The sequence below is a fragment of the Sceloporus occidentalis genome, unplaced genomic scaffold (assembly GCF_023333645.1).
Source record: "Sceloporus occidentalis isolate IW3139 unplaced genomic scaffold, rSceOcc1.0.p SCAF_293, whole genome shotgun sequence".
NCBI classification, from domain to species: Eukaryota; Metazoa; Chordata; class Lepidosauria; order Squamata; family Phrynosomatidae; genus Sceloporus; species Sceloporus occidentalis.
The window spans coordinates 103,434-124,017 of record NW_028317273.1 but is presented as its reverse complement, the minus strand read 5'-3'; the positions used below and the strand labels follow the sequence as shown (position 1 = coordinate 124,017).

Sequence of the window (20,584 nt, the reverse complement as noted above, 5' to 3'; positions counted from 1 at the left end):
AAAACACACAGAATGAACGTTCTCTTCATGGCTTGTGTTTGACTTGTATGCTGTACAAATAAGTAATTCTGGTTTCTGCATCCTTGTTTCAAAAAGAACCACCTCTCGGTGAATGAATTACTAGTTCGCCGACGCTAACGATGTGTAACGAATTTAAGGCTACAGTTTAATCATCAAGAATGACTAATGCAAGATTTTTTTATAATTAACTTTTTTCTATAAAAAAAGAAAAAGGATTCTGCCAAAATATCGTGCAAAATATGAATATGTTCCAGGTATACCATTCAAAAGTTTAGGGTCGCTTAGCTGTTCTCATGGAAAACAATGAAATTTCTGGCTGTAACATAATTGCAAAAAAAGGGTTTTCCAACGATCAGTTAGCCTTTAAAACATGAACTTGGATCAGCGAACACAACGTGTAAAAGGCATTCATCCTTTTTAGAGAAACGATGACTTATTACTTTAAAAAGAGAATGAATTAGGAGTAATGTAATGCCACCAGGTTCCAGCAGGTGGCGCCTTTGTAACAATTAAAAACTTACGATCTACAGTAGGACCAGATAGGGGAAAAGAAACGCGTTGGTACCTGTTGTACAAAAAATGTAGAAAAGCAGATTTTCTGTACACTGTGCGACGATATGAATGCATACTATATTAACGCTTGGGGGCCATCACACTGTAGTATGTTGAACAAACTTCGGACGTCACAAATAGGATTGTAATAGCTCTACGGAATCTGCTGGCGCTCTATAAGTTTAATTTAATGTTGACTGTGACGGGGTGACATCTTTAATCTCCCATGATGCTCAGACAGTCCTTTGGATAAGCATCATCGAACATGCATGTCTCTGCTTCACGTATTTAAACATATTCATAGTAGCATAGGTGTACTTTATTTTACTTGTCGTACGTGGTGGACTATATAGCGAACCTGGAATTTCACAAGAATGGGGGGAGAAAAAACACTATTTTTGTATGTATGTTTTTGGTAAACCAAGTATACTTTTTAATATTTGTTTTGACCCAAACAAACTTAAATAAATAACATAATATTGTAAAATCCCATACTAGAATCTCATCAGCATACAGACCAGTGATGGCAACCTATGGTTGGGCTTTACATCCCAGTCCTCATGAAGGACCGCTAGCAGACTGAAAAGAGTTCAAATAGTTTATAATAAAGCATCACAGGGCATGGTCATTTTCAGATACACACCGGGATGAGACAGTAACCGATCACCTGCAGCGCACCAAACAAAATAAACAGGACATTTTTACAGAAAGTCATCAGACCCCCCCCCCCCCATTGTACATTAATAATGCCCGAGCACCAAATGTCTCCCTGTGTGTTCCCCACCATCTTAGATTCTGCCCCCAGGGCCTTGCACAGGGTAGTGTTAGTAATATAGCTGCCCCAGAACCAAATAAAGTCCTATATTTGTTATGTATCCTCCTGCATGTCCCCACTGAGGCCACATTGGCCCATATTGCTTCCCGTAGCCTTTCTCCCCAAGTCATAAAGTCTCTCATTCGTATTTTTTCCTTCCAGTGGTAGCTCGAGTGGTTGGCGGCGATGGAAGGCTTGATGTTTCCTGGTTAATTTTGATCAGCTCGTGCCTAAGGGCAGCCAGATCATGCTCATGTGATGCCAATGTGCTATTGACATGATCCAAATAACTAACCACATTTACCTCCTGTCCTCCACAAGTGCTTTCCACCTGAATTACCCGTTGTTCAAATTTGTCTACCTCCCCCTTCACATCCCGTGCCAGCTGCTGACAGCCGCCAATCTGCCCCGCAAGACGTGCCTTCATCCTTTCCATGTCTCCTCGCAGTCCGAGCAGCTGTGCCCGGCTGGAGCGGATTTGAGAGCTTTGCCCATCGACCTGTCCTTGAACGGAATTCAGCTCTTCAGTCAGCCGGTTCCCACGCTCTTCTGTTGTGGAATTCACCTGGACCACGGTATCTGCAAACCTGGTTACCGTCTCTTCCAGGCCGTGCAAAGATCGCCCCACACTCCGTAGATTAACCTGCAATAGGGTGATCTCACCTTGAAGGGCATCTTCGTGCTGCCTCTGAAGGTACTTCTTGATATCGGACACAGTATTATTAAGGCGTCCTATACGAGAACGGAGATCTTTGTCCTCCTCTTGACACTTTGCAAGCTCACTATGGATTTCCAAAAAGGAATCTCCACCAGGTACTGAACACCCAGCAGCGCACAGTTCCTCCACAGCTGTTAACCGGTTCTCCATGCCTGCCAAGCCTTCCAAACCCTCTCTCCTCAACCCGCTAAGCTGGGCTTCCAGCAGGGGCATTACAGCTCCATCAACAGCTAGTGGGTTAGTGGCATTGCTAAGTTCTCCCACTACGGTGAGAAGTCTTTCCTCCAGTAGTCTTACTTTGTCATCCACAGAGGCTCTTACCCCATCCATTTCCGCGAGTAGATGGCCTTTCTCACTTCCCTCTTGGCAGCATCTCCTGACACCTTCCTCGGTGAGGTTAAGTCTGGCTTCCACCTCCTCAAATCTCACACCAACCTGAGGTTCAAACACAAGCCTTGTCAACTCCATGTCCAATCTTTGGCTGAGGGTACGCTGCTCCTCAGTCAGTTGGCGCATTGCATTTTCTAGTTCTTCCACCCGTTTGGTAAGAGACTCCAGACGCCCACAACAGCCCTCAGGTGCAATGAGCCCCTGAATTTTGGCATCCAATTCAGACATTTCCTTCTTCAACTGTACTTCACGTCCATCCATTTCCTGCTGCATTCTCTGTCCTGCTGCTCTTTCTCCATCATGGCATTCCTTCTGCACTGCCTGTACCTTGGCATCACAAGTTCCTTGGATCTTAAGCAATCTGGCTTCCAGTCCATCCAGGATCTGAGCACGAGACTCTGCCAACTTGCTCTCTAGAAACTGCTCCAGGAGTTCGGTGGAGGTGAGCGGTGAAGGTCTTGCTGCTTCCAGTAAGTGTTGCAGTTGCGCCTCATGCCCCATAACCATCCCATTTACCTCCTCCAATAATTCTGCTTTAGAACGTAGCATCTCGCTGACTTCTGCCACACGACCTGACAGATCCCCAGATATATGGGGAGCTTCGGCAACAGCATCTGGTATCACCCCAAATCCAACAGATGCCTGGGAAGAAGAACTGGGTGCGCTCACCAGCGAGCCGATCATTTTGTTGGTGTCCTCCTGGATGGCAAGACGGAGAGAATCCCCAAGGCCGCTCACCACTCCCTGAAGGTTCTCATAGGACTGAGATAACTGACGGACCTCTTCTTCAACACGGTCCAAACGTTCTCCAAACATGGGAGGCAACTTTCGACCTATTGGGGGAAAGAAAAAGGTTACAAACGTGAGACAACACGAAGAACAATTAAAACAGTTACCGTAATCAAGATGGGGCAAAGTGAGGTAAGGTTGTAGATGTGAAATAAAAGCCATAAATCAATATGGAATCATAACGACTGATCCACGGCTACAGATGTGTTTAGGGAGGATTGTATGTGGCCATGGCCAGATTTTGCTTAGGTTTGGACACCTTTGGTCTAAAATGCTTTAAGCTGATCTGTGACTTCCGTCAAATCCTATTTAGGCCAATTTCCTGTTCTCCACATCTCCATGACTATTCCTCTCCATTACGTTTTATCTAGTCTTATCATTAAGAGGCTGATCGTTGTTCATGTTTCAGGTAACCTTTGATAAGAAGTGGGGTAAGAGAAATATTCAGGACATGAGATAATGCTGGCCTTGCCACTGGCTGCCACCAAATTTAGTTTTTGGCGCTGGGTAAGGAGTGGAACGCACCGTGTTCTAAAATGCAAAAACACCTTCCAGAGCACTGTAAAATCTATTAGTATTTTGATAAAAGAAAGTTAAAGAAACAAACCTTTAACTGAACAGGAAGCAAAAATCATCTCGTAAATACCAAGGAAACTGCTCCATTCTAATTTGAAATGTTGGGGTTTTTTTCACTTTAAACTTGAATATCCTTTTATTTAAATTCAAATAAATTAAATTCTAATTATTTAAATTCAAATAAATTAATTATTTTGTTTATAGATGGTGGGGGTGTTCAGTATTAACCAGGGGTAGCCAATGACTCTGAAATTGTAATTGAATCACTCCCAGGAACCTCAGCCAGCTTCCATCCAGCCAAACGCTGGCAGAACACCATGCGCATTGTGTTTCAGCAATAGTCCCTGAGCTACCTGGCAAAACCTCTCAACTAAGGCAACAGTATGAAAAATTGTCCAATGTGTTGAGATTTTAAGCAAGAAACATACAGGCGTAGAAACATACTTTTAGCTAACAGAAATAGGAAAAGAATGCAAATGTCTCAAATTAGTTAACTAGTTAGTGGTTGGCACATAGACCCCACTGACTGTGAACCGGTGTCCACGGAGTAACACATAATAAAAAATGAGTGCAAAGATCATACCGTCAATCTCAGATGTAACAAAATATAAAACATCTAAACCGCTGCATGTCTAAAAAAAGAAAAAAAAACAAATAAATAGTTGCTGCCACGGCAGAAGCTCATTAAAGCCAGCAGTGAAAGTTATAGCTTAGGAGTAGCATAGTGGGTTGTCATTGTTATGCTACCTTTTGTGTTGAAAGAGTTAAATTGCCACTAGTGTACATGTTTGCCCGTGTGCTGGGTGTTCAGTGTTGCTTTCTATGGCATGTTTTTATACTGTATGGCTAGAGGATTCGAGATTTTTACGGTCTGGAATGTACATAGAAATTTGCATTTAGTAACAGCGCTGCGGGCGCTATATAAATAAATGTAATATAATATATTTATATATATTTATTTATTGGAAAGACCACAGTCTAGAATGGCTTTTAGTTGAAAGAGTTAAATCGGAAATCATTACAGACAAAGTTACAATGTGTCATTTAATTGAGTCCCTTAAATGTATCCGAGTGACACGAGAGGTTTGTTGCCATAGCATCAGAAAGAACTTTAAAGTCTTGTTTCTCTGCTTTTAAAACTCGTAAAGGAAGAATAAAGTGACAGATCATTTTCCCTGATGGGGTGCGAAATAATGCTGTGTTGGATGGGTCTTAGGGAAAAAAAATAATAGCTGCCTCTGCATTTAGTTTGTGCTAGAACCTGGGCGCGCTACTTGATGGCCGCTGCCTTGTCCAAAATATTAAAGAGAAACATGAATGTGGAGAACGGATCCGCTGCCAGGTCCAGCTTCCAGACCGCTATTGAATTTCTTCTACTTGCAGCCCAAGTTGGTGACGTTATTGTAAGAGGTGGCCGGGTACTCACCATATCCCGTTTTCTTGGGTTGTGGAGGGATGTTGGGAAGAGTCTCCGACTGCAGCTTGGAGTAAGTTGGGGGGCTCTTTGGAGGAGGGAAAAGCTTCTGCGATGGGGCTGCTTTGGGACCCACGTAGGGTTGCATTAAGCCAGGCTGAGGGATGGATCCATCTTGGCACGAGTCCCCCGAATGTCCCGGACAGCAGCGCCACTGCAGCTCAGTCACGACCTTGTAGCCAACCTTGTACTTGGGTCGAAAGAATGTTCTGTACCTTTAGACAGAAAGAAAGTGCATTCAGGAATTAGACGCCCCAAGAACTTCTACCTTTACATTCGGTGCCAGCCTTACTGGAGGACCTCATCACAAAAAAGAGCTAGCCTTAAAAACATTTTCTAATGCCACATTGACCAACAACCCTTCCAATGCGGCCTCGGCAGATTCATTTTAGTTCCAGCACGAGAATGCTCGTTGACGTGAGATGTTCCGGAGATAATTTAAGCTGAAGGCTCTTCATTTTATGCCTTGCAGGTTACTGTTGCGATGCTAATGATCTGCATGATTTTTGGCACGGCTCCTGTGACACGCTCTGCCAGATGGAGTCACTCGGCAAATTATCTGTGCAGGTAAGTAGGTGACTGCTCTGTAAGTAAGTGGGTGGCTGCTGTGCTGTGAGTGGATGGCTGCTCTGCTAGTAAGTGGGTGGCTGCTCTGCGGTGAGTGGATGGCTGCTCTGTAAGTAAGTGGATGACTGCTCTGCGGGTGAGTGGATGGCTGCTCTGTAAGTAAGTGGATGACTGCTCTGCAGGTGACTGGATGGCTGCCCTGCAGGTGAGTGGATGGCTGCTTTGTAAGTAAGTAGGTGGCTGCTCTGTAAGTAAGTGGATGGCTGCTCTGCAGGTGAGTGGATGGCGGCTCTGCGGGTGAGTGGATGGCTGCTCTGTAAGTAAGCGTATGGCTGCTCTGCAGGTGAGTGGATGACTGTTCCGCAGGTGAGTGGATGACTGCTCTGTGGGTGGGTGGATGGCTGCTCTGTAAGTAAGCGTATGGCTGCTCTGCAGGTGAGTGGATGACTGTTCCGCAGGTGAGTGGATGACTGCTCTGTGGGTGGGTGGATGGCTGCTCTGTAAGTAAGCGTATGGCTGCTCTGCAGGTGAGTGGATGGCGGCTCTGCGGGTGAGTGGATGGCTGCTCTGTAAGTAAGCGTATGGCTGCTCTGCAGGTGAGTGGATGACTGCTCCGCAGGTAAGTAGTAAGAGGATTTTGTTACTAAAACCCACTAAATGTTACTTACATGACGGTTCCTGGACACTTCGGCCCCCAGGCACATTTCATATACTCGGCCTTGATATACGGTTCGTTCCCATCCTGCAGAGTGCACGTTATGTTCTTTTCAACGACGTACATGCAGTAATTCCTGGGCGAAGAAGATTTAGGGGTAAGACGTTGGCGGGCAATGGAGAAGTGGAGGGAAAATATCAGGGGATCAAAGTTTGGAGGGAAGAGAGCCGTAAAGAGAAATCAAGAAAAGGGACGTCTAAGGCAATCGATGCAGACAGCATATATCACAAAACATAGTTATACAGAGTATCTGCGCATACACGTCAAACACAAGAGGGTTATGTATAAAGCGCAAGTCTAATGCAAAGTGATAATAGCGGAGCATTCAACAGAAACATGTCGCTGGTTGCTATGGTAACTACACCCTTTTGAGTATTGAGTATTTTCCAAACGCTCGTTACCCGCGGCACGTCTGATTAGTGAAAACGCTCCCGCCACACAAATTAAATTCCGTGCCTGCATCTCAGGTAATAGCCCCGCTATAGAAAATGCCCCCCCCCTTACCTGTGCTTTCCAACGGGTTTGCCGTGATGCTGGATTTGGGGGTGAGAACCGGACGTGTACAAATTGTGGATAAACCTTCCTGTGGCTGGAGGGGGGAAATAGGTGCCTTTGGCATCGACTGACCAATGAAGCCCCCCAAGCCAGGAAAGTAGGGAGACCATAAACAGGAGCATATAGAAGCCCCCCGCCATGCTGAAATAAAAGGGGGTAATAGCGAGGATAAGTCACTGGGCTGGAGACTCTGTTACTGCCCCGCTCTGTGGCTTCTTCTAAGTGAGTTGGAGTCTCTTCTTTAACTTTAACGTGCTGCCCTTCAATGCGGTTGTCTCTTATCCACTTATCCCCGGCACACTCCAGAGGGGTCTGCTTTAATCCGCAAGCCCCTGGGGGGTCTCTCTTCGTGGTGCGCTCAGTATTGTGATGGCTGGCAGGAGAGGCGCTCGCTGTATTGGGTGTTTGTTCTCCGCTGCATCACTTTCCCGTCGCCCTCCGGCTGGTGTCGGTGGCGGCGGCGTTGGACGTTGCCGCTGTCCCCGTGTCGCTGCGTGAGGCTCAACCTGACTCTCTTTCCATTTCTCTGTTCTCTTTTTTTTTTTTTTTTCTCCCTCTCTCACTTTCTTCCTAGAATTCTCTCTAATAATGGCTATTATTTCTCTACCTCTTAATTAGTAGTACTTTTTCTATATGGCCAACTCTCCTGTGTTTTTCGGGTCAGTCTCTCGATCCCTCTCACTTTCTCTCGCTCTGTAGCTCTCTCTCTCTCTCGCTCCCCCCTTGTCCCTCTGTCCCTGTCAGCTCCTCACAGCTCCCTCTATACCCCAGACCTGCTGGAGGGGAGGGGGAAATTTGGGTGAAGGGGTAGGAGGAGTCAGCGAGATTAGAATACCGTGCCCCCTCTCTCTGCTTTTTCCTGGAGCTCCGTTAACTTTGCCAACAGCAACATGAGATCAGACTGGCACCGCGTGTCACACGCTGTCCCCATACCTCGGCATGCGTAACGACACAACCAGCACGCATAACACATGTTTAATACATACACACACAAGACAGATGAGTTAAAAGACGGATTTTGTTTTCCGCTCCCGTATGGAGTTCTAGGTTTTCTATGTTTCAATGTGAGGAATGGCCAATAGAATTCATCCCTGCCTATCAGCTAGTGGCGGACTATAACTCCCACAACTCTCTGACACAGAGGTTGCGGTTTTATACTAACAGAGTGAGATTTGAAGTTCTCCCCAATATGAAAACTGAACAGAGATGTAGTTAGTTAGTTAGTTAGTTGATTCATTTTACTGGGGAAACTTAGAAAAAGATGTAAAGTTGCATTGGCTTTAGGAACCTCAGAGGTCTCTTCTTCAGATGGAAATTTCAACTTAAGAAGAGACCTCTGTGGTCCTGAAAGTTGACGCAACTTTATATCTTTTTCTAAATCGGCCCAATAAAAGGAATTAGCTTTAACTACTCCTAATAATGATGCGGTAATCACTGGGATAATTCCAGTCTTAGTGAATAAAAAGCAATTCACTGTGAACTAAATTTAAAAAAAAAACCTATCCAATAGGACACAGAATAATAAAAATAGAAGAACCCCATTTGAAGTCGTTAGAAGGCATCTCACTAAAGAGAAGCTTCTGCAGATTGTTCTACGTTTTATTGCGTTTTTAGTAAACGTGTAGATGTGTCCGATTATTTTTGGTCCATTTTTTTCTAGATAGCATTCCATCCTGACTTTATTCATTCTTTTTGTTCATCTTGTGACCTCATTCATTTGTCTCTTGACCCCTCTTGATTCTGTTCCACCAGTTGACCAGTCCCAAGTACACCCTGCCCGGCACAGGTTCTGGGGGCAGCTCTTGGACACCCTACTTTGCACAAACCCTTATTCACCATAACATACATGACGTCCAGACAAGATGACCTCATGGTGTGTGCTGAGCTGATATACAGGGGACAGACACGGAATTCCACATATTAATGTCACCAAACATAGACGTCTGTCTCGCAATGGCCACAAAGTGTCACCTTCTGCTCCATCACCTGAACAAATAGACGTGGTACCGGATTCCCAGAACAAGCCCACCCAACCCATTACCACATAGGTAACAAGAATGGGGCAGGGAATGATGAAGTAATAGTAACAAAGCTGTGTTTGTGTGGGGTCAGCATATTAAATGTATCCAAGGTCTCGTTATATGGGTTACGGCCAGAAGAAGGCTGCCGTGTACAGAATATGATACCGAAAAGGGAAACACAAAGAAAAAAGATGAATGTTTTGGGATGATCAATGTTTGTTGTAGCGATGAATCACACCATGGTTTTTGGCGCTAGTCTACACTTTTGTGTTGAAGGTGTGGGTTATTCTCGCTGGATCGGCTGGGTGGGCTTCAGGAGTACAGGTCGAATTGGAAGAATGGTGAAGTGTGTGTGATGGAATAGTTGGAGACCACTAGGAAAGATGGAGATGCAATGATAATGTCTTGTATGTGGGATAGGGGACAGTTATGGCCAAACCTCATGCCAGGCTGTGGTGCCTCCACCAGCTCAGTTCCCTAGACACCTATATGTAGGGCTGGCCTTGGTTATAGCAGTGCTGACAACTGAAGTGCCACCATCTGTTGACCTGGGATGTGGTCTTGTCTTGTCCATGGGGGGAGTGACACCATGAGCTACCGTACTGGGTGACACCAACCCTAGTGAAGCCCCTGCATCGATACTATGTTTCTGTAGGGAATAATGCAGAGATGGCTATGGAATAGTTGGCATGGAGGGCAGGACAGGGTTGGGTCACAACAGTGTGTGGGGTCAGTAGTGGAACGGATGGGGGTTTATGGGAACAGATGAAGCTTCTTGTGGGTATTAGTAGAGTAATAGTCTTGGGGGCATTAATAAAGAACGGAGGTACAGTTTAAACTGTGTGTGAGGATGGGGATTGGTAAGAACGATAAGTCTTCACACGGTTAGATTTATGTCATTGCACGTGAACTGCTACAGACTTTTAAATATTCCACCGGAGAGGGGGGGCTCCTCTCCCTACCCCAGCCTGCCTGCTATTTCCTGAGATTAAGGCACCTTATAGAAAACACTCAGAGAATTTCTCTCTGCGCAGTTCTGACCCATGAGGGGGGGGGGGTCTGGGGAGAAAAGGGTGAGGTGGGGGGTAAAAATGCACAATAGAGGGGTAACAAAGACCGGGTCAAAGTGAAGTGTCAGGTCACGGGTGACATAAATATAAAATACAAAGTAATGCCAGCTTAACATCCATTATGTGAAATTCCAGTTTATTGTGTCTGTGTATTAACCTTGAATTTCCAATGTCAGGGTCAATAATCAAATGTTTCAGTTCAGTTTAAGAATGTTATTATTGTATCTTTCTTGTTATACAGTTATTATCAGTCACTTGTAGCTCAAAATGTTATCTTATTATATATATATATATTTGTAAATGTTGTCATAGGGCACAGACATCCAGGCACTATATTTTATTAGATATCATCTTGGCATTAACATCTGTATAAATATGATTTGTTCTTATAATATATGTGTATTATATATCACAGAATATTATTTTATGACTGTATGAATTCATCTATATCTGACTGACAATATGATCTCTGTAAATAGTAAATATTAGAACACAGTATGCAATATTATATGTCTACCCAAATGGCTCTAATACAGGAAACCTTCACTTGTCATTGTTTAAAGATACGCTTAATTAAGTCACCTGCATTCAAGCAGGGATTTGAACCATAACTTACTGGGAGCAAAATCACCATTTGGGAGATTTCTATACGATCACAGCCGTGTAGAATAGGAAGGAGTCAGCCTTAGACTGAGAATCTGCCCCTTCACCCCCAAAATGGTACAAATCGCTCAGTACTCTCTGCATGTTAGCGCAGCCCTGTGATCCTTGTTACTTTGCTCTGAAAGCTCCTGTTACTGTTCCCATCTGCATACAGTTATTTCCAAGTAAATATTATTGTTACTCCGTGTTACTATAACTCATCTTTTACTATAATACCCTAATACCCTAATAGTGACTATTACCCCCGTGTGTTCTTATAACCCTCTGCATGCTATTTTAATATTATTATTATTTATTATTATCTTTTATTTGTATAGTGTCAACAATTTAAGAAGCGCTTATATGTAATGTTCTTGCGGTTATGTATATTGTTTCATTAAATACGTAAAATCAATTTAAGGGGGACTCGCTGGAGCGTGGTCATGAATACAGCGCTACGGAATATGATGGCGCTATATAAAACATTAAATAATGATCATAACATAACTTACTATTTATGAGACTTTCTGCGGCAAACATTAAATATTTATTCCTTACGGCAATAGGACTATAGCTGAAGGATATTTTTACAGTTCTCATATTAACTTGCAGGTAGGCTGTAGATGATCCTGGTTCCTGGGCGCCAGAGATATGAAACCTGACCCTCACCGAGTAATTGGTTGAAACACAATTTCTGCCACAAGCCGGGCGTCTATAGCTAGTAGGTATATACTGTATGTGTTTAGTCTGGTGGCTTATATGCCGTTGACTTGTAAATCTGTATTTTATAGTATAGTGAGACATTTTGCATCCAGATGCCTGCATTCCGTTCTTCAGACCTCCTTTCACCAAGACTGGTATGAAGGGTTAATGTGGACCTCTCTTTTTAATATTGGATGTATTTGCAGAATGAATATTCTATAATGTAATGATTCAATAGATTAGTACCCCAATACTATTTCACTTAAAGAAAGCTGTGCCCAATACCTGTTCCCATCAAACGGGCCAAAAATCAAGGAGGAATAATTATCGCAATGTGGAGAGTATGGCGGCTCCTGGTGAGACTGGGTAATGAATCCATTCAACAACAGCATACTCCTAAAATTATTACATCATTTTTTAACATGAAAACTTCAATGATGCTCCTATGAAGCTTCTTTAGAAAGGTTGTGCTGGGTTTACTACCCCAGTCTCTGGGTTTTATTCACTAAGCCATGAGTTGGCAGTGGAATTGGGGTCAGCCTGCCCCTGACTTATATACACCCTGACTCTTAATCATATAGCGTAGGGTAAACAATAGAATGTATCAGTCTTAATTACCCAAAACTGGAACTTCTGACTAATGACAATATATGGAGGAACGGACTTCATTAGCATTGCCATAAAGAATCGGCTCAGTGTGGTGTTTGAAACTCACCCAAAACATCACATGACTGACAACAATGGTGGCCTCCAGATCTGCAGATAAAGGGAGATTATAGGAAAATAAACAGATAAAACCTGTTTTGTTGTCAATATTGGCCTACATTAATGTATAGAGCACTGGGTTTTTGCTCAAGGAGAAATACTTGTTTTCCATGGGCATCTCACGGCAGTCCACATGCAAACTCCTAGCTTAGTGAATAAACCCTTTTGTGTTCATGACTCACCACTTTGAATAACTCCTGTAACAATCCTCCTGCTTGTGCAACATGTAAGTGGTCGCTGTTTCTATATGTTTTAACTAATGTGAACATTAAGTGCTGGACTAATGCCCGGGACATATACAGCGACGTAGGAAAAGCAAACCCCACCCCACCCCACAACCACGTTGGAGGTGAAGGTGGCACCAGCTAATGAACAATGGAGGTTTCCACTCAATCATTCCAGCTCGTTACTCTCCTATTATTCATGATTAATACAAGTGTAGTATTTCTGAAATCCTTTCCTGACAAGAGCCATTAGTGAGCGGTTAGTGATTAGGTTTTGCTTATCGAGTGTCCAGATTTCCAGCAAAAGTTTCTTCTGTCAAGTACGACTAATAACAGCCGCTTGGATTCCTGATGAGTATCACTAAATTATGACTTAAGCACAATTTGAAGTGGTCCTCAGCGCTGTCAGAAGGAGCCCCCGGGGTCAACCATACCACAGGTTCTCAGACGCCTTTAGGTCCATGGATTTGTTTTTGTGTGTAATTGGTCCCCAAGGACCATACCATTAATCGTATGACAAATGAGGCAAAAAGGGGAATGTCATCAATGGAATCTCGAAAAATGATTGAAATACTTTACGCCCCTAAATATAATCGGAATAAAGTACAACTTCTCCATAAGAATATTTAAAGGGCAGGTTGGGTGCTCTGGTGTTCTAAAACATGAATGAGTTGAATGAAGTACTGGTGGCTCTGGTTGTTGGAGACAGTGTTGTTGAGTTTTTGTCTATTTTTCAGTAGTATGATCTACACGATTCTATTTTTTTGTTTGTGTGTGTTGTGTCTACATGTTATGGTCATAAATGGCAGCATAGTCACATGTAACAACATGTTTAAATCCATTTGAGGTAGTCAACCTGGGTGTCCTCATCTTGGCCATATGCTTCTCGATACTTCCTACGGGTAAGGATACCATGACATAACTCTATTTCTTGTCGGTCTAAGAGTGAAATCTGATTGTGGGTATTGGCTGCATATTAGTGCACATTTTCTATTTAATTGTGAAAAGTGAAAATTCAAGGACCATCTTGTGTTACTCACCAGCTGAACCCACTTCACGTATTTAATTACCCTTCAAAAATGATTTAGCGTCCGATCTAACCTTGGGTATATTCTCAATAGGTCAAAGTGGATAGATGTCCTGGGGGGGGCACAGTGTGGATATGAATGAAGCCGTGATATATAATGGAATACCTCTGTGTGTACATACGTGTTAATAAATTGGATGAAGGACTCGTCTGTTCACAACTGGTCTTAATCTGTCCCTGGAGCTTTCCAGCTGTTTCAAAATTATGACATTCATCATCATTAGTACAGTTTGACCATGTCCTTAGCCACATTCCTTCCTGGTGTATGGGGCTTCCCAGATGGAAGAACAAGAGCAGGTGTGTTGGAATTTGGAATTCATGAACGCTCCAGAGTTCTGGTGATCAGCTACAAGGAGATTTGATCATCAGCCATCCTTGATGATGATCACAGCTGCTTGTGATGGGATTATAGTCAAACAGCTGGAGGCAGCCCCATTACTCTGTGTGTGTATAGAAGTGTGTTATGTATGGAATTCTTCATTTGTTAACAATGAAGCAATAGTACTGTAACATGTAGCCATTGTATATACTGCATATTATATATAGAGAGAGATCGATATATAATATATGAGCCAATGTTGTTAGTTCTGAAAGTCCACCATGTCCCTTAGTTTATGAGTTAGGTTCCTGTCCATCTGATGAGTGACTATGGTCCCCGTGGAGCACACATCGTAGTAATAATCACTGCTGGATAAGGAGGTTGATTTCTGGTGTTCTAAAATGCTTTTATTTTATAAACCCCTTCCCGTCATCAAACAGGGTTTAACTTTGTGCTGTCATTGATATAATGTTTGGAACTGTATATTGTGTACTGTGTGCTGTTCTTCTCTGTGGACCAAGCCTAGTATCCAAAGGGTAAGCATCTGCTGCACCTACAGACATACGCATGCATTTGTATATGGGATTTATTTCGCTAGGCGTGGTACAGAGCATTACGTAATGGCGTTTTGCATTGTTACAACATCTCCCCAAGTATTACATTGTCAAAGGAGAATTTTATTATTCGATATCTGTACATTAAAGTATCTCTTCCAATTACAAAAACATTAATTGCACTGCCTGGTATCTTAAGCCAATAAGTCAGTGCATCCATCGTTTATTATTCTTTTTTTGTTTGTTTCTAAAAGTTTGATCACATAAAAGCAGGACTTTTCAGAAGCCATTTTCCCTTCTATGGCAACGACGTATCAGTGCCTGCTTTTGCGTCACATGCCAAATATCCCCAGCAAAAATGTGAATATGGAAATATCTTACATGATAAGAGCTTTATTTTTTTTAGAAGAGTCCATGGGGGTTTGGGTAAATATGGCATTATACATATTATTTATACTGATGATGGCGGAATCGGGGCTTGTTAATGAAAGCTAATATGACTTCGAAAGGAATGCTCACAAAACATGCATGGAAAGGATTTTGTAATAATGGAGCGTCCTTTGCTCTTACAGCCTGAACATGCCTGGAGAGACGATGATTTCAGCAATGGAATAGAGGAATACAATTAAAAGATCAGGTTACTAAGCCCCGGTGAGAGATCCTTTCCCGAGTCACTGAATATCAGCCTCAGGATTCCTCTTGGAATCATCCCTAATAGCGTAATATAAAGTGAGGGCATCCAGCGGGTGGGATATGAGCCCAATGAAAAAATATGAAAAGCCCCCAAAGTTTCTAAAGTTTTTAAATTGGGTAAATACCATTTTAATCGTGTTTTTAATATTCACCCCCCCCCATAACATTGCTATGTTTATTATAACATGGCTAGACGTTATTATACAGCTTACCGCTACTATGTCACCCTTCATGCTGTTACAGTGTTGCACGTGCTTTAATATGATGATTATTATATTTGTTGTACAGTGCAGAGCACGAGTCTTTGGTGCAGAACGGGTGTTGTGTCCCCGTGGCTCTCTGAGTTCTTTTAAGATTTCACATTCCATCATTCTCTTTCTCCTATTAGGAATTATATAATAAGCATTTAATTACTCCCCTGTTCCTTACTCCCCCAGCTATCAGGCGCTTGTAGTGAGAAGGCCTAATTGAGTTAGTGCTGGCGAGATTAATTAGCTAGAGATCTGTCGGGACGGCGCAGTGTAAGAGCCTAGCAGGGGAGGGCTGGCACCTTCTGGGGGTCAGGTAAAAAAAAGTGGTCCCATCTGTCCCTTGCCCCAACCTCGTAACTCACATAAGCGCTGGCACACATATGTACGCACACAAACTTACACACTTATACTTGCACACTTTGACACACACTTACACTAGCATACACTTATATACTCATGCAGACACACACCTACGTATACACTCTCATGCCCACACGTATACACTCTCATGCTCACACACTGCGACACACATACACTCTCATGCTCACACACATACACTCTCATGCTCACACACTTACACATACACTTTCATGCTAGAACGCAAAACACGTATACATACACCCTTACATATATACTTACGCCCTCCCTTACCTTCTCATTCCCTCTCCCATCTCCTTACCTTACCCACAGCCGTAGCTTAGGTTCTAGCTACTTGGGCGCCGTGCAAGCAGCTTCCCTTTAATGGAGGGGTCCTATAACCTCCCGTTACATGACCCCACTGTGTTTCCACCTCCCCGGTCCAGCATACCCCTGGAGCTTCGGCCGGAGAAATGCAAGAAAATAAATCCCTATACTAAAATATAAGAGAGTTTGTGCCCCAAAGAAGCCCTTGGCCCTTTAAGTTAATTCATCTTAGTTACATGCTGCGCATGTGGAGGGTAATTAACCAAAAAACTGCACATTGCTGCTAGAAAGAAATATTCTGAGGCATGTGGGTTCATCAAGTTACCCATGTCCAAAAGAATGATGCTCATCGGAGTAATACTAAGTCTCTGATTCTACCATGGAAAGTATAGTCATACTCATTCCAGCTCTATACTGCAGCATTTCCACCTCTGCCTGCCATGTGTAAAGAGGCTGATAATGACAATGATCACACCGCACCGTGCTCTCGGTCACACGGACCCCCCCAGACACGCAGACAGACCATGGTCTGTGGGACCATTCGCCTGTTGATTTAAGCTCCATCCGCCTATTCTTGTCCGTCTCGCGGATGTTATTTTTTGCGCTGGATGCTTTTGTTTATAAGCTGAGGTTTGCCACCAGGAGACAGAGAACAACCAGACACTTTCCATTCTGCTCGTGACCTTCCCAACCATCTCATTTTGCCATATGTTCCTCAGGCACCAGCTGAAGGACACAGCACGGCTCCAGCAGTATGACAACGTCTCTAACCTCTGTCACAATACCTGAGAACTCGTTCTCTGTCTGGAAGATAGAATGTTGATAGAATGTTGTGTCCTTCATCGAATGTGATACATTTTATTGGGCCAACATCAAAAAGATACATCATAGCTTTCGGGACCTTGGATGTCTCTTCTTCAGATGGAATGTGGAAGCCAGAGACCTCTTAGGTTCTGAAAGCTTAGATGAAAGCTTATGTGATATATTCTATGTTGGCCCATAAAAGGTATCACCTTCAACTAATTACGCCATCTTCTCATGGACCAATACAGCTATATCCATTTTCCTTATTTACTTTTATCGTGACACTATGACTCCTTTTGTCACTAAATAACGTATACGTACTATTTTCTTCAATCAGAAAACCTCGAACCGTATATTTTGCCTGATCTCTCCTACTGCTGAACTCAACAGAACCTTCTCCAAGGTATGTTCCTCCAGAGCTGGGTTGATTTAAGTTGCCAGATTCCAAAGAGAGTCTGATAGTCGGGTCAAGCTGGCCAGAGTCAAAGAGTCAAAGAGACACTCCGTCATTACGTGGACCTTAATGACTATGAGAACTAAGGGGTCCATTTAAATGTATGCGTTCCCTGGTTAAATGAATAGAGGGGTTTTTGTAGAGTCTCCCCATTTGCCCCATTTCTTAATCATGTAATACTTGATCCCGAATCTTTATGGGGTACACTATACTTAAAAGTTTCTGTTATTTTAACAGATCTGCCAAGAATTGTGTGTAATTAATCATTTATCTCAGTAAACACATTCTTGAAATCATATAAGTGTTTCATCTGGCTGCGACTCACCCGTAAATCACAATTTAGTAAATATGGCCCTGTGGGGTTTATGTCATCATCCTGACAAGAGACTTAAAAAAGTGTATTTTTTTCTGTGTTTTTATCCTTGTTTATTTTATACTGTTCAATGTCCCCTGTAAACATTACTGTTGAGCGTTTCGATTAAATATCAATTACTCATTTCTTTCTATAAATTTGAACTTTAGGGGATAGCCGGAATTATCACATTACCATTTTTCCAATTGGAAAGTTTAAGTTTTTTATCAAATTGGGTTTTTTTTTTAGGGTTTGAGCAGTCCAGGGGGTGATCGAAGGCTCCTTAGATATTTTTAAGACCTTAAATAGAACTTGGTGGTGGCAGTAAATAACATTTTGGGGTGGTGGGGTGAACGGGTTTGGGGTTAAGGTGTAGTTTAGGGGAGAGCGGTGAGTGAGTCTGCGGGCTGTTTTTTTTTTGTTTTTTTTAACCATTAACCCTTTCACACCCATGTCGCCCCCCCCCCCCACACTGGTAGAATATTTATGGCGGATGTGGCTGGCGGAAGCATGGACTCCCCACGTTATTATCTATTTCCTTGGAGATGTAACGGGGGGGACAGAAAGGGAAAAGGCACTAATTTGGAAAGCCATCAGTGTTAGTTCACAATACCCTTCAGAATGTCACCTATGGGTGATATTGTCGCATGTAAACAATAATAAACAAGCTGACACACTCCACAAACTCGCCACTAACTGCAGATTTTGGCTGCACGTGGACTCGTTCTAAATACACAGCAGGGCCTGCAAATTAATCGAATCTATAAAGAATCATATAAGAACAAAGTAGAAGGGGTGATGCCATCGGTATGAACATTTCATTGGTTGCTATGGTGATTGCACTACCGGTCCCCCTTGACGCTATAACATTGCTATAGTTGATGCTGAGCCTTTAGTCCAAACCAACGTTGCGTTCCTCCCGGTGCAGACGGAAAAGAGTTAAATTCCCTTCAGCTCCGTTCAGCTCTGGGCTTTATTGCTGGGATTTTAATTTTTCCACATTATTTTGGAAAAGAAATTCCAGACACTGCTCCCCCCCCCCCAACCAACCAACCAACCCCAATCCAAATCCGCACCTCTCCTCGCACCCCCCCCCTCGCACCCCCCCTCACCCCGATCCCGCCGCAGCTGGGAACGAGGTGAGATTTTTACACAGCGCAGGGAACACCTCTAAACGCTTGCATATTTCTGGCAAACAGACCTCGAGTAGTAATAATATCGGGATCCGGCATCCGGCAGCAGAAATACCCCATAACTTATATTTCATAAACGGTCGGGGCTCCAGCTTCAATGAAGTGTCAGCTCTGCGAAGGAGAAGAAAAATTAGGTTACAGGTTTAATGGGTTAAAAGCGGGAATTCATGACCAAAGTGCTCCAATGGCATGTTTAACCCCTTCATTGCCATATGGATCTACATTATCTATTGCACACCACACTCTGGCACATAAACAAAGGGGTAACTAATAATTTAGGTTTCATAGGTAGAGTTAGCATATCGTCCTATTAAGTAATGGACGAGCACTCATTAATTAATGTATCGGTGCGTCTTAGTCTGTTTTGTCAGACCCTTTGCGTGTAGGGACTGTAGGAAGTGCTGGGGGATAGTTGGCACTATATAAATAAAGGATAATAATGGAAACTCTCATGCCGGCACTTCCAGTTGAAGCAAAGTTGTCTGACATAATCTAATATTGACCTTATATCATAGAGAAGCCCTGGCCGGGCACTGACCCTGTTAAATCAGGTATATAATATATCATATAATATATTGGCCTAATGAGGACGCTGCACCAGCGCTCTAACGCTCTAAGGAAGGGGAATGTCTCTGGTGGGAAAACACTGTCATGTATTATGCCGTGAGCTTCGTCCACTAAGATCTCTCTCAAAAATCCTTCTCTGGCTCCTGGAAAGTTAAACGCATACACAGAATATTTATTCTAACTTCGAATAATATTAACTTAACCTTCCCAAGGGGTAATTGGGTAAGAGTGTAAGTTCTCTGGTGACACAGGGAGGGGTGAGGGTAAAAGCTACACTGCTGGGTATCCCCTGCATGGGGGCTTCCAGCTCGTGCCTGGGCAGGGTCCACCCCCCCCCCCCGCGTCCCGCTCCGAGTAAAGCCCCCCTCCACCTTCCCACCGCTAATTTCACAATGGATCCTATTATCCTCAGGACGTGTACGGGGCGAAGGAGGGGGGGCGGTGTACAATGGCAGCTTTCAGGAATCACAGGCTCATCATAACACCCCCCTTGCAGGTGGGGGGTTAAAGGGACCTACCCTGGAGAGGTGCGTGAGCAGGCACCCCATATGTTGCATGTAATCATGCAATGTTTGGGTCTCATGCAATTCATACAATGACCAATTCACGAGCATTGTCCTCTCTATTTTCATCGTCGGTTCTTTCTTATTTCTCCCTCTTTTTGCCCGGGCTCTCTTCCCTTCAAACTTCCACCCTTTCTTGTTCCATTTCGCTCTCCGTCCCAAAATATTCTACAATATTTTCTTTGCTCAGCGTCGGCCCAGGTCAGTGATGATGTGTGGATGCCCCTTGTTTCTGCTATCTGGGCACTGCCAGCCTTAATTATGTGCTCATCCCCCTAGTCTGGGCCTTTTACAAAATAAATCAGAATCCTGTGTTTTCCCCCAAACTATAATTTTCTGTAGGAATGTGAGAGAGGCTGTGGGCCAGAAATAGACTAGTAGGGAACATATGTAGGTGCAGAGGATATGCGCATGTATAACACAGATATGGACATCCCATCAGATTCCCCGGTATGTTATAAATCATAT

At 43.4% G+C, this 20,584-nt stretch overlaps 1 protein-coding gene across 1 annotated transcript; it reads right to left on the bottom strand.

The window, feature by feature from the left end:
- Positions 1-1,526: 1,526 nt before the first annotated feature.
- On the bottom strand, positions 1,527-8,112 carry LOC149275212 (EMILIN-3-like). Its single transcript, XM_089504885.1, has 4 exons — positions 8,105-8,112; positions 6,570-6,692; positions 5,287-5,549; positions 1,527-3,328 (listed from the first exon to the last, which is right to left on the bottom strand). The coding sequence occupies exons 1-4, from the start codon at positions 8,110-8,112 to the stop codon at positions 1,527-1,529; spliced, it is 2,196 nt and encodes a 731-aa protein (XP_089361011.1).
- Between the last annotated feature and the right edge of the window lie 12,472 nt (positions 8,113-20,584).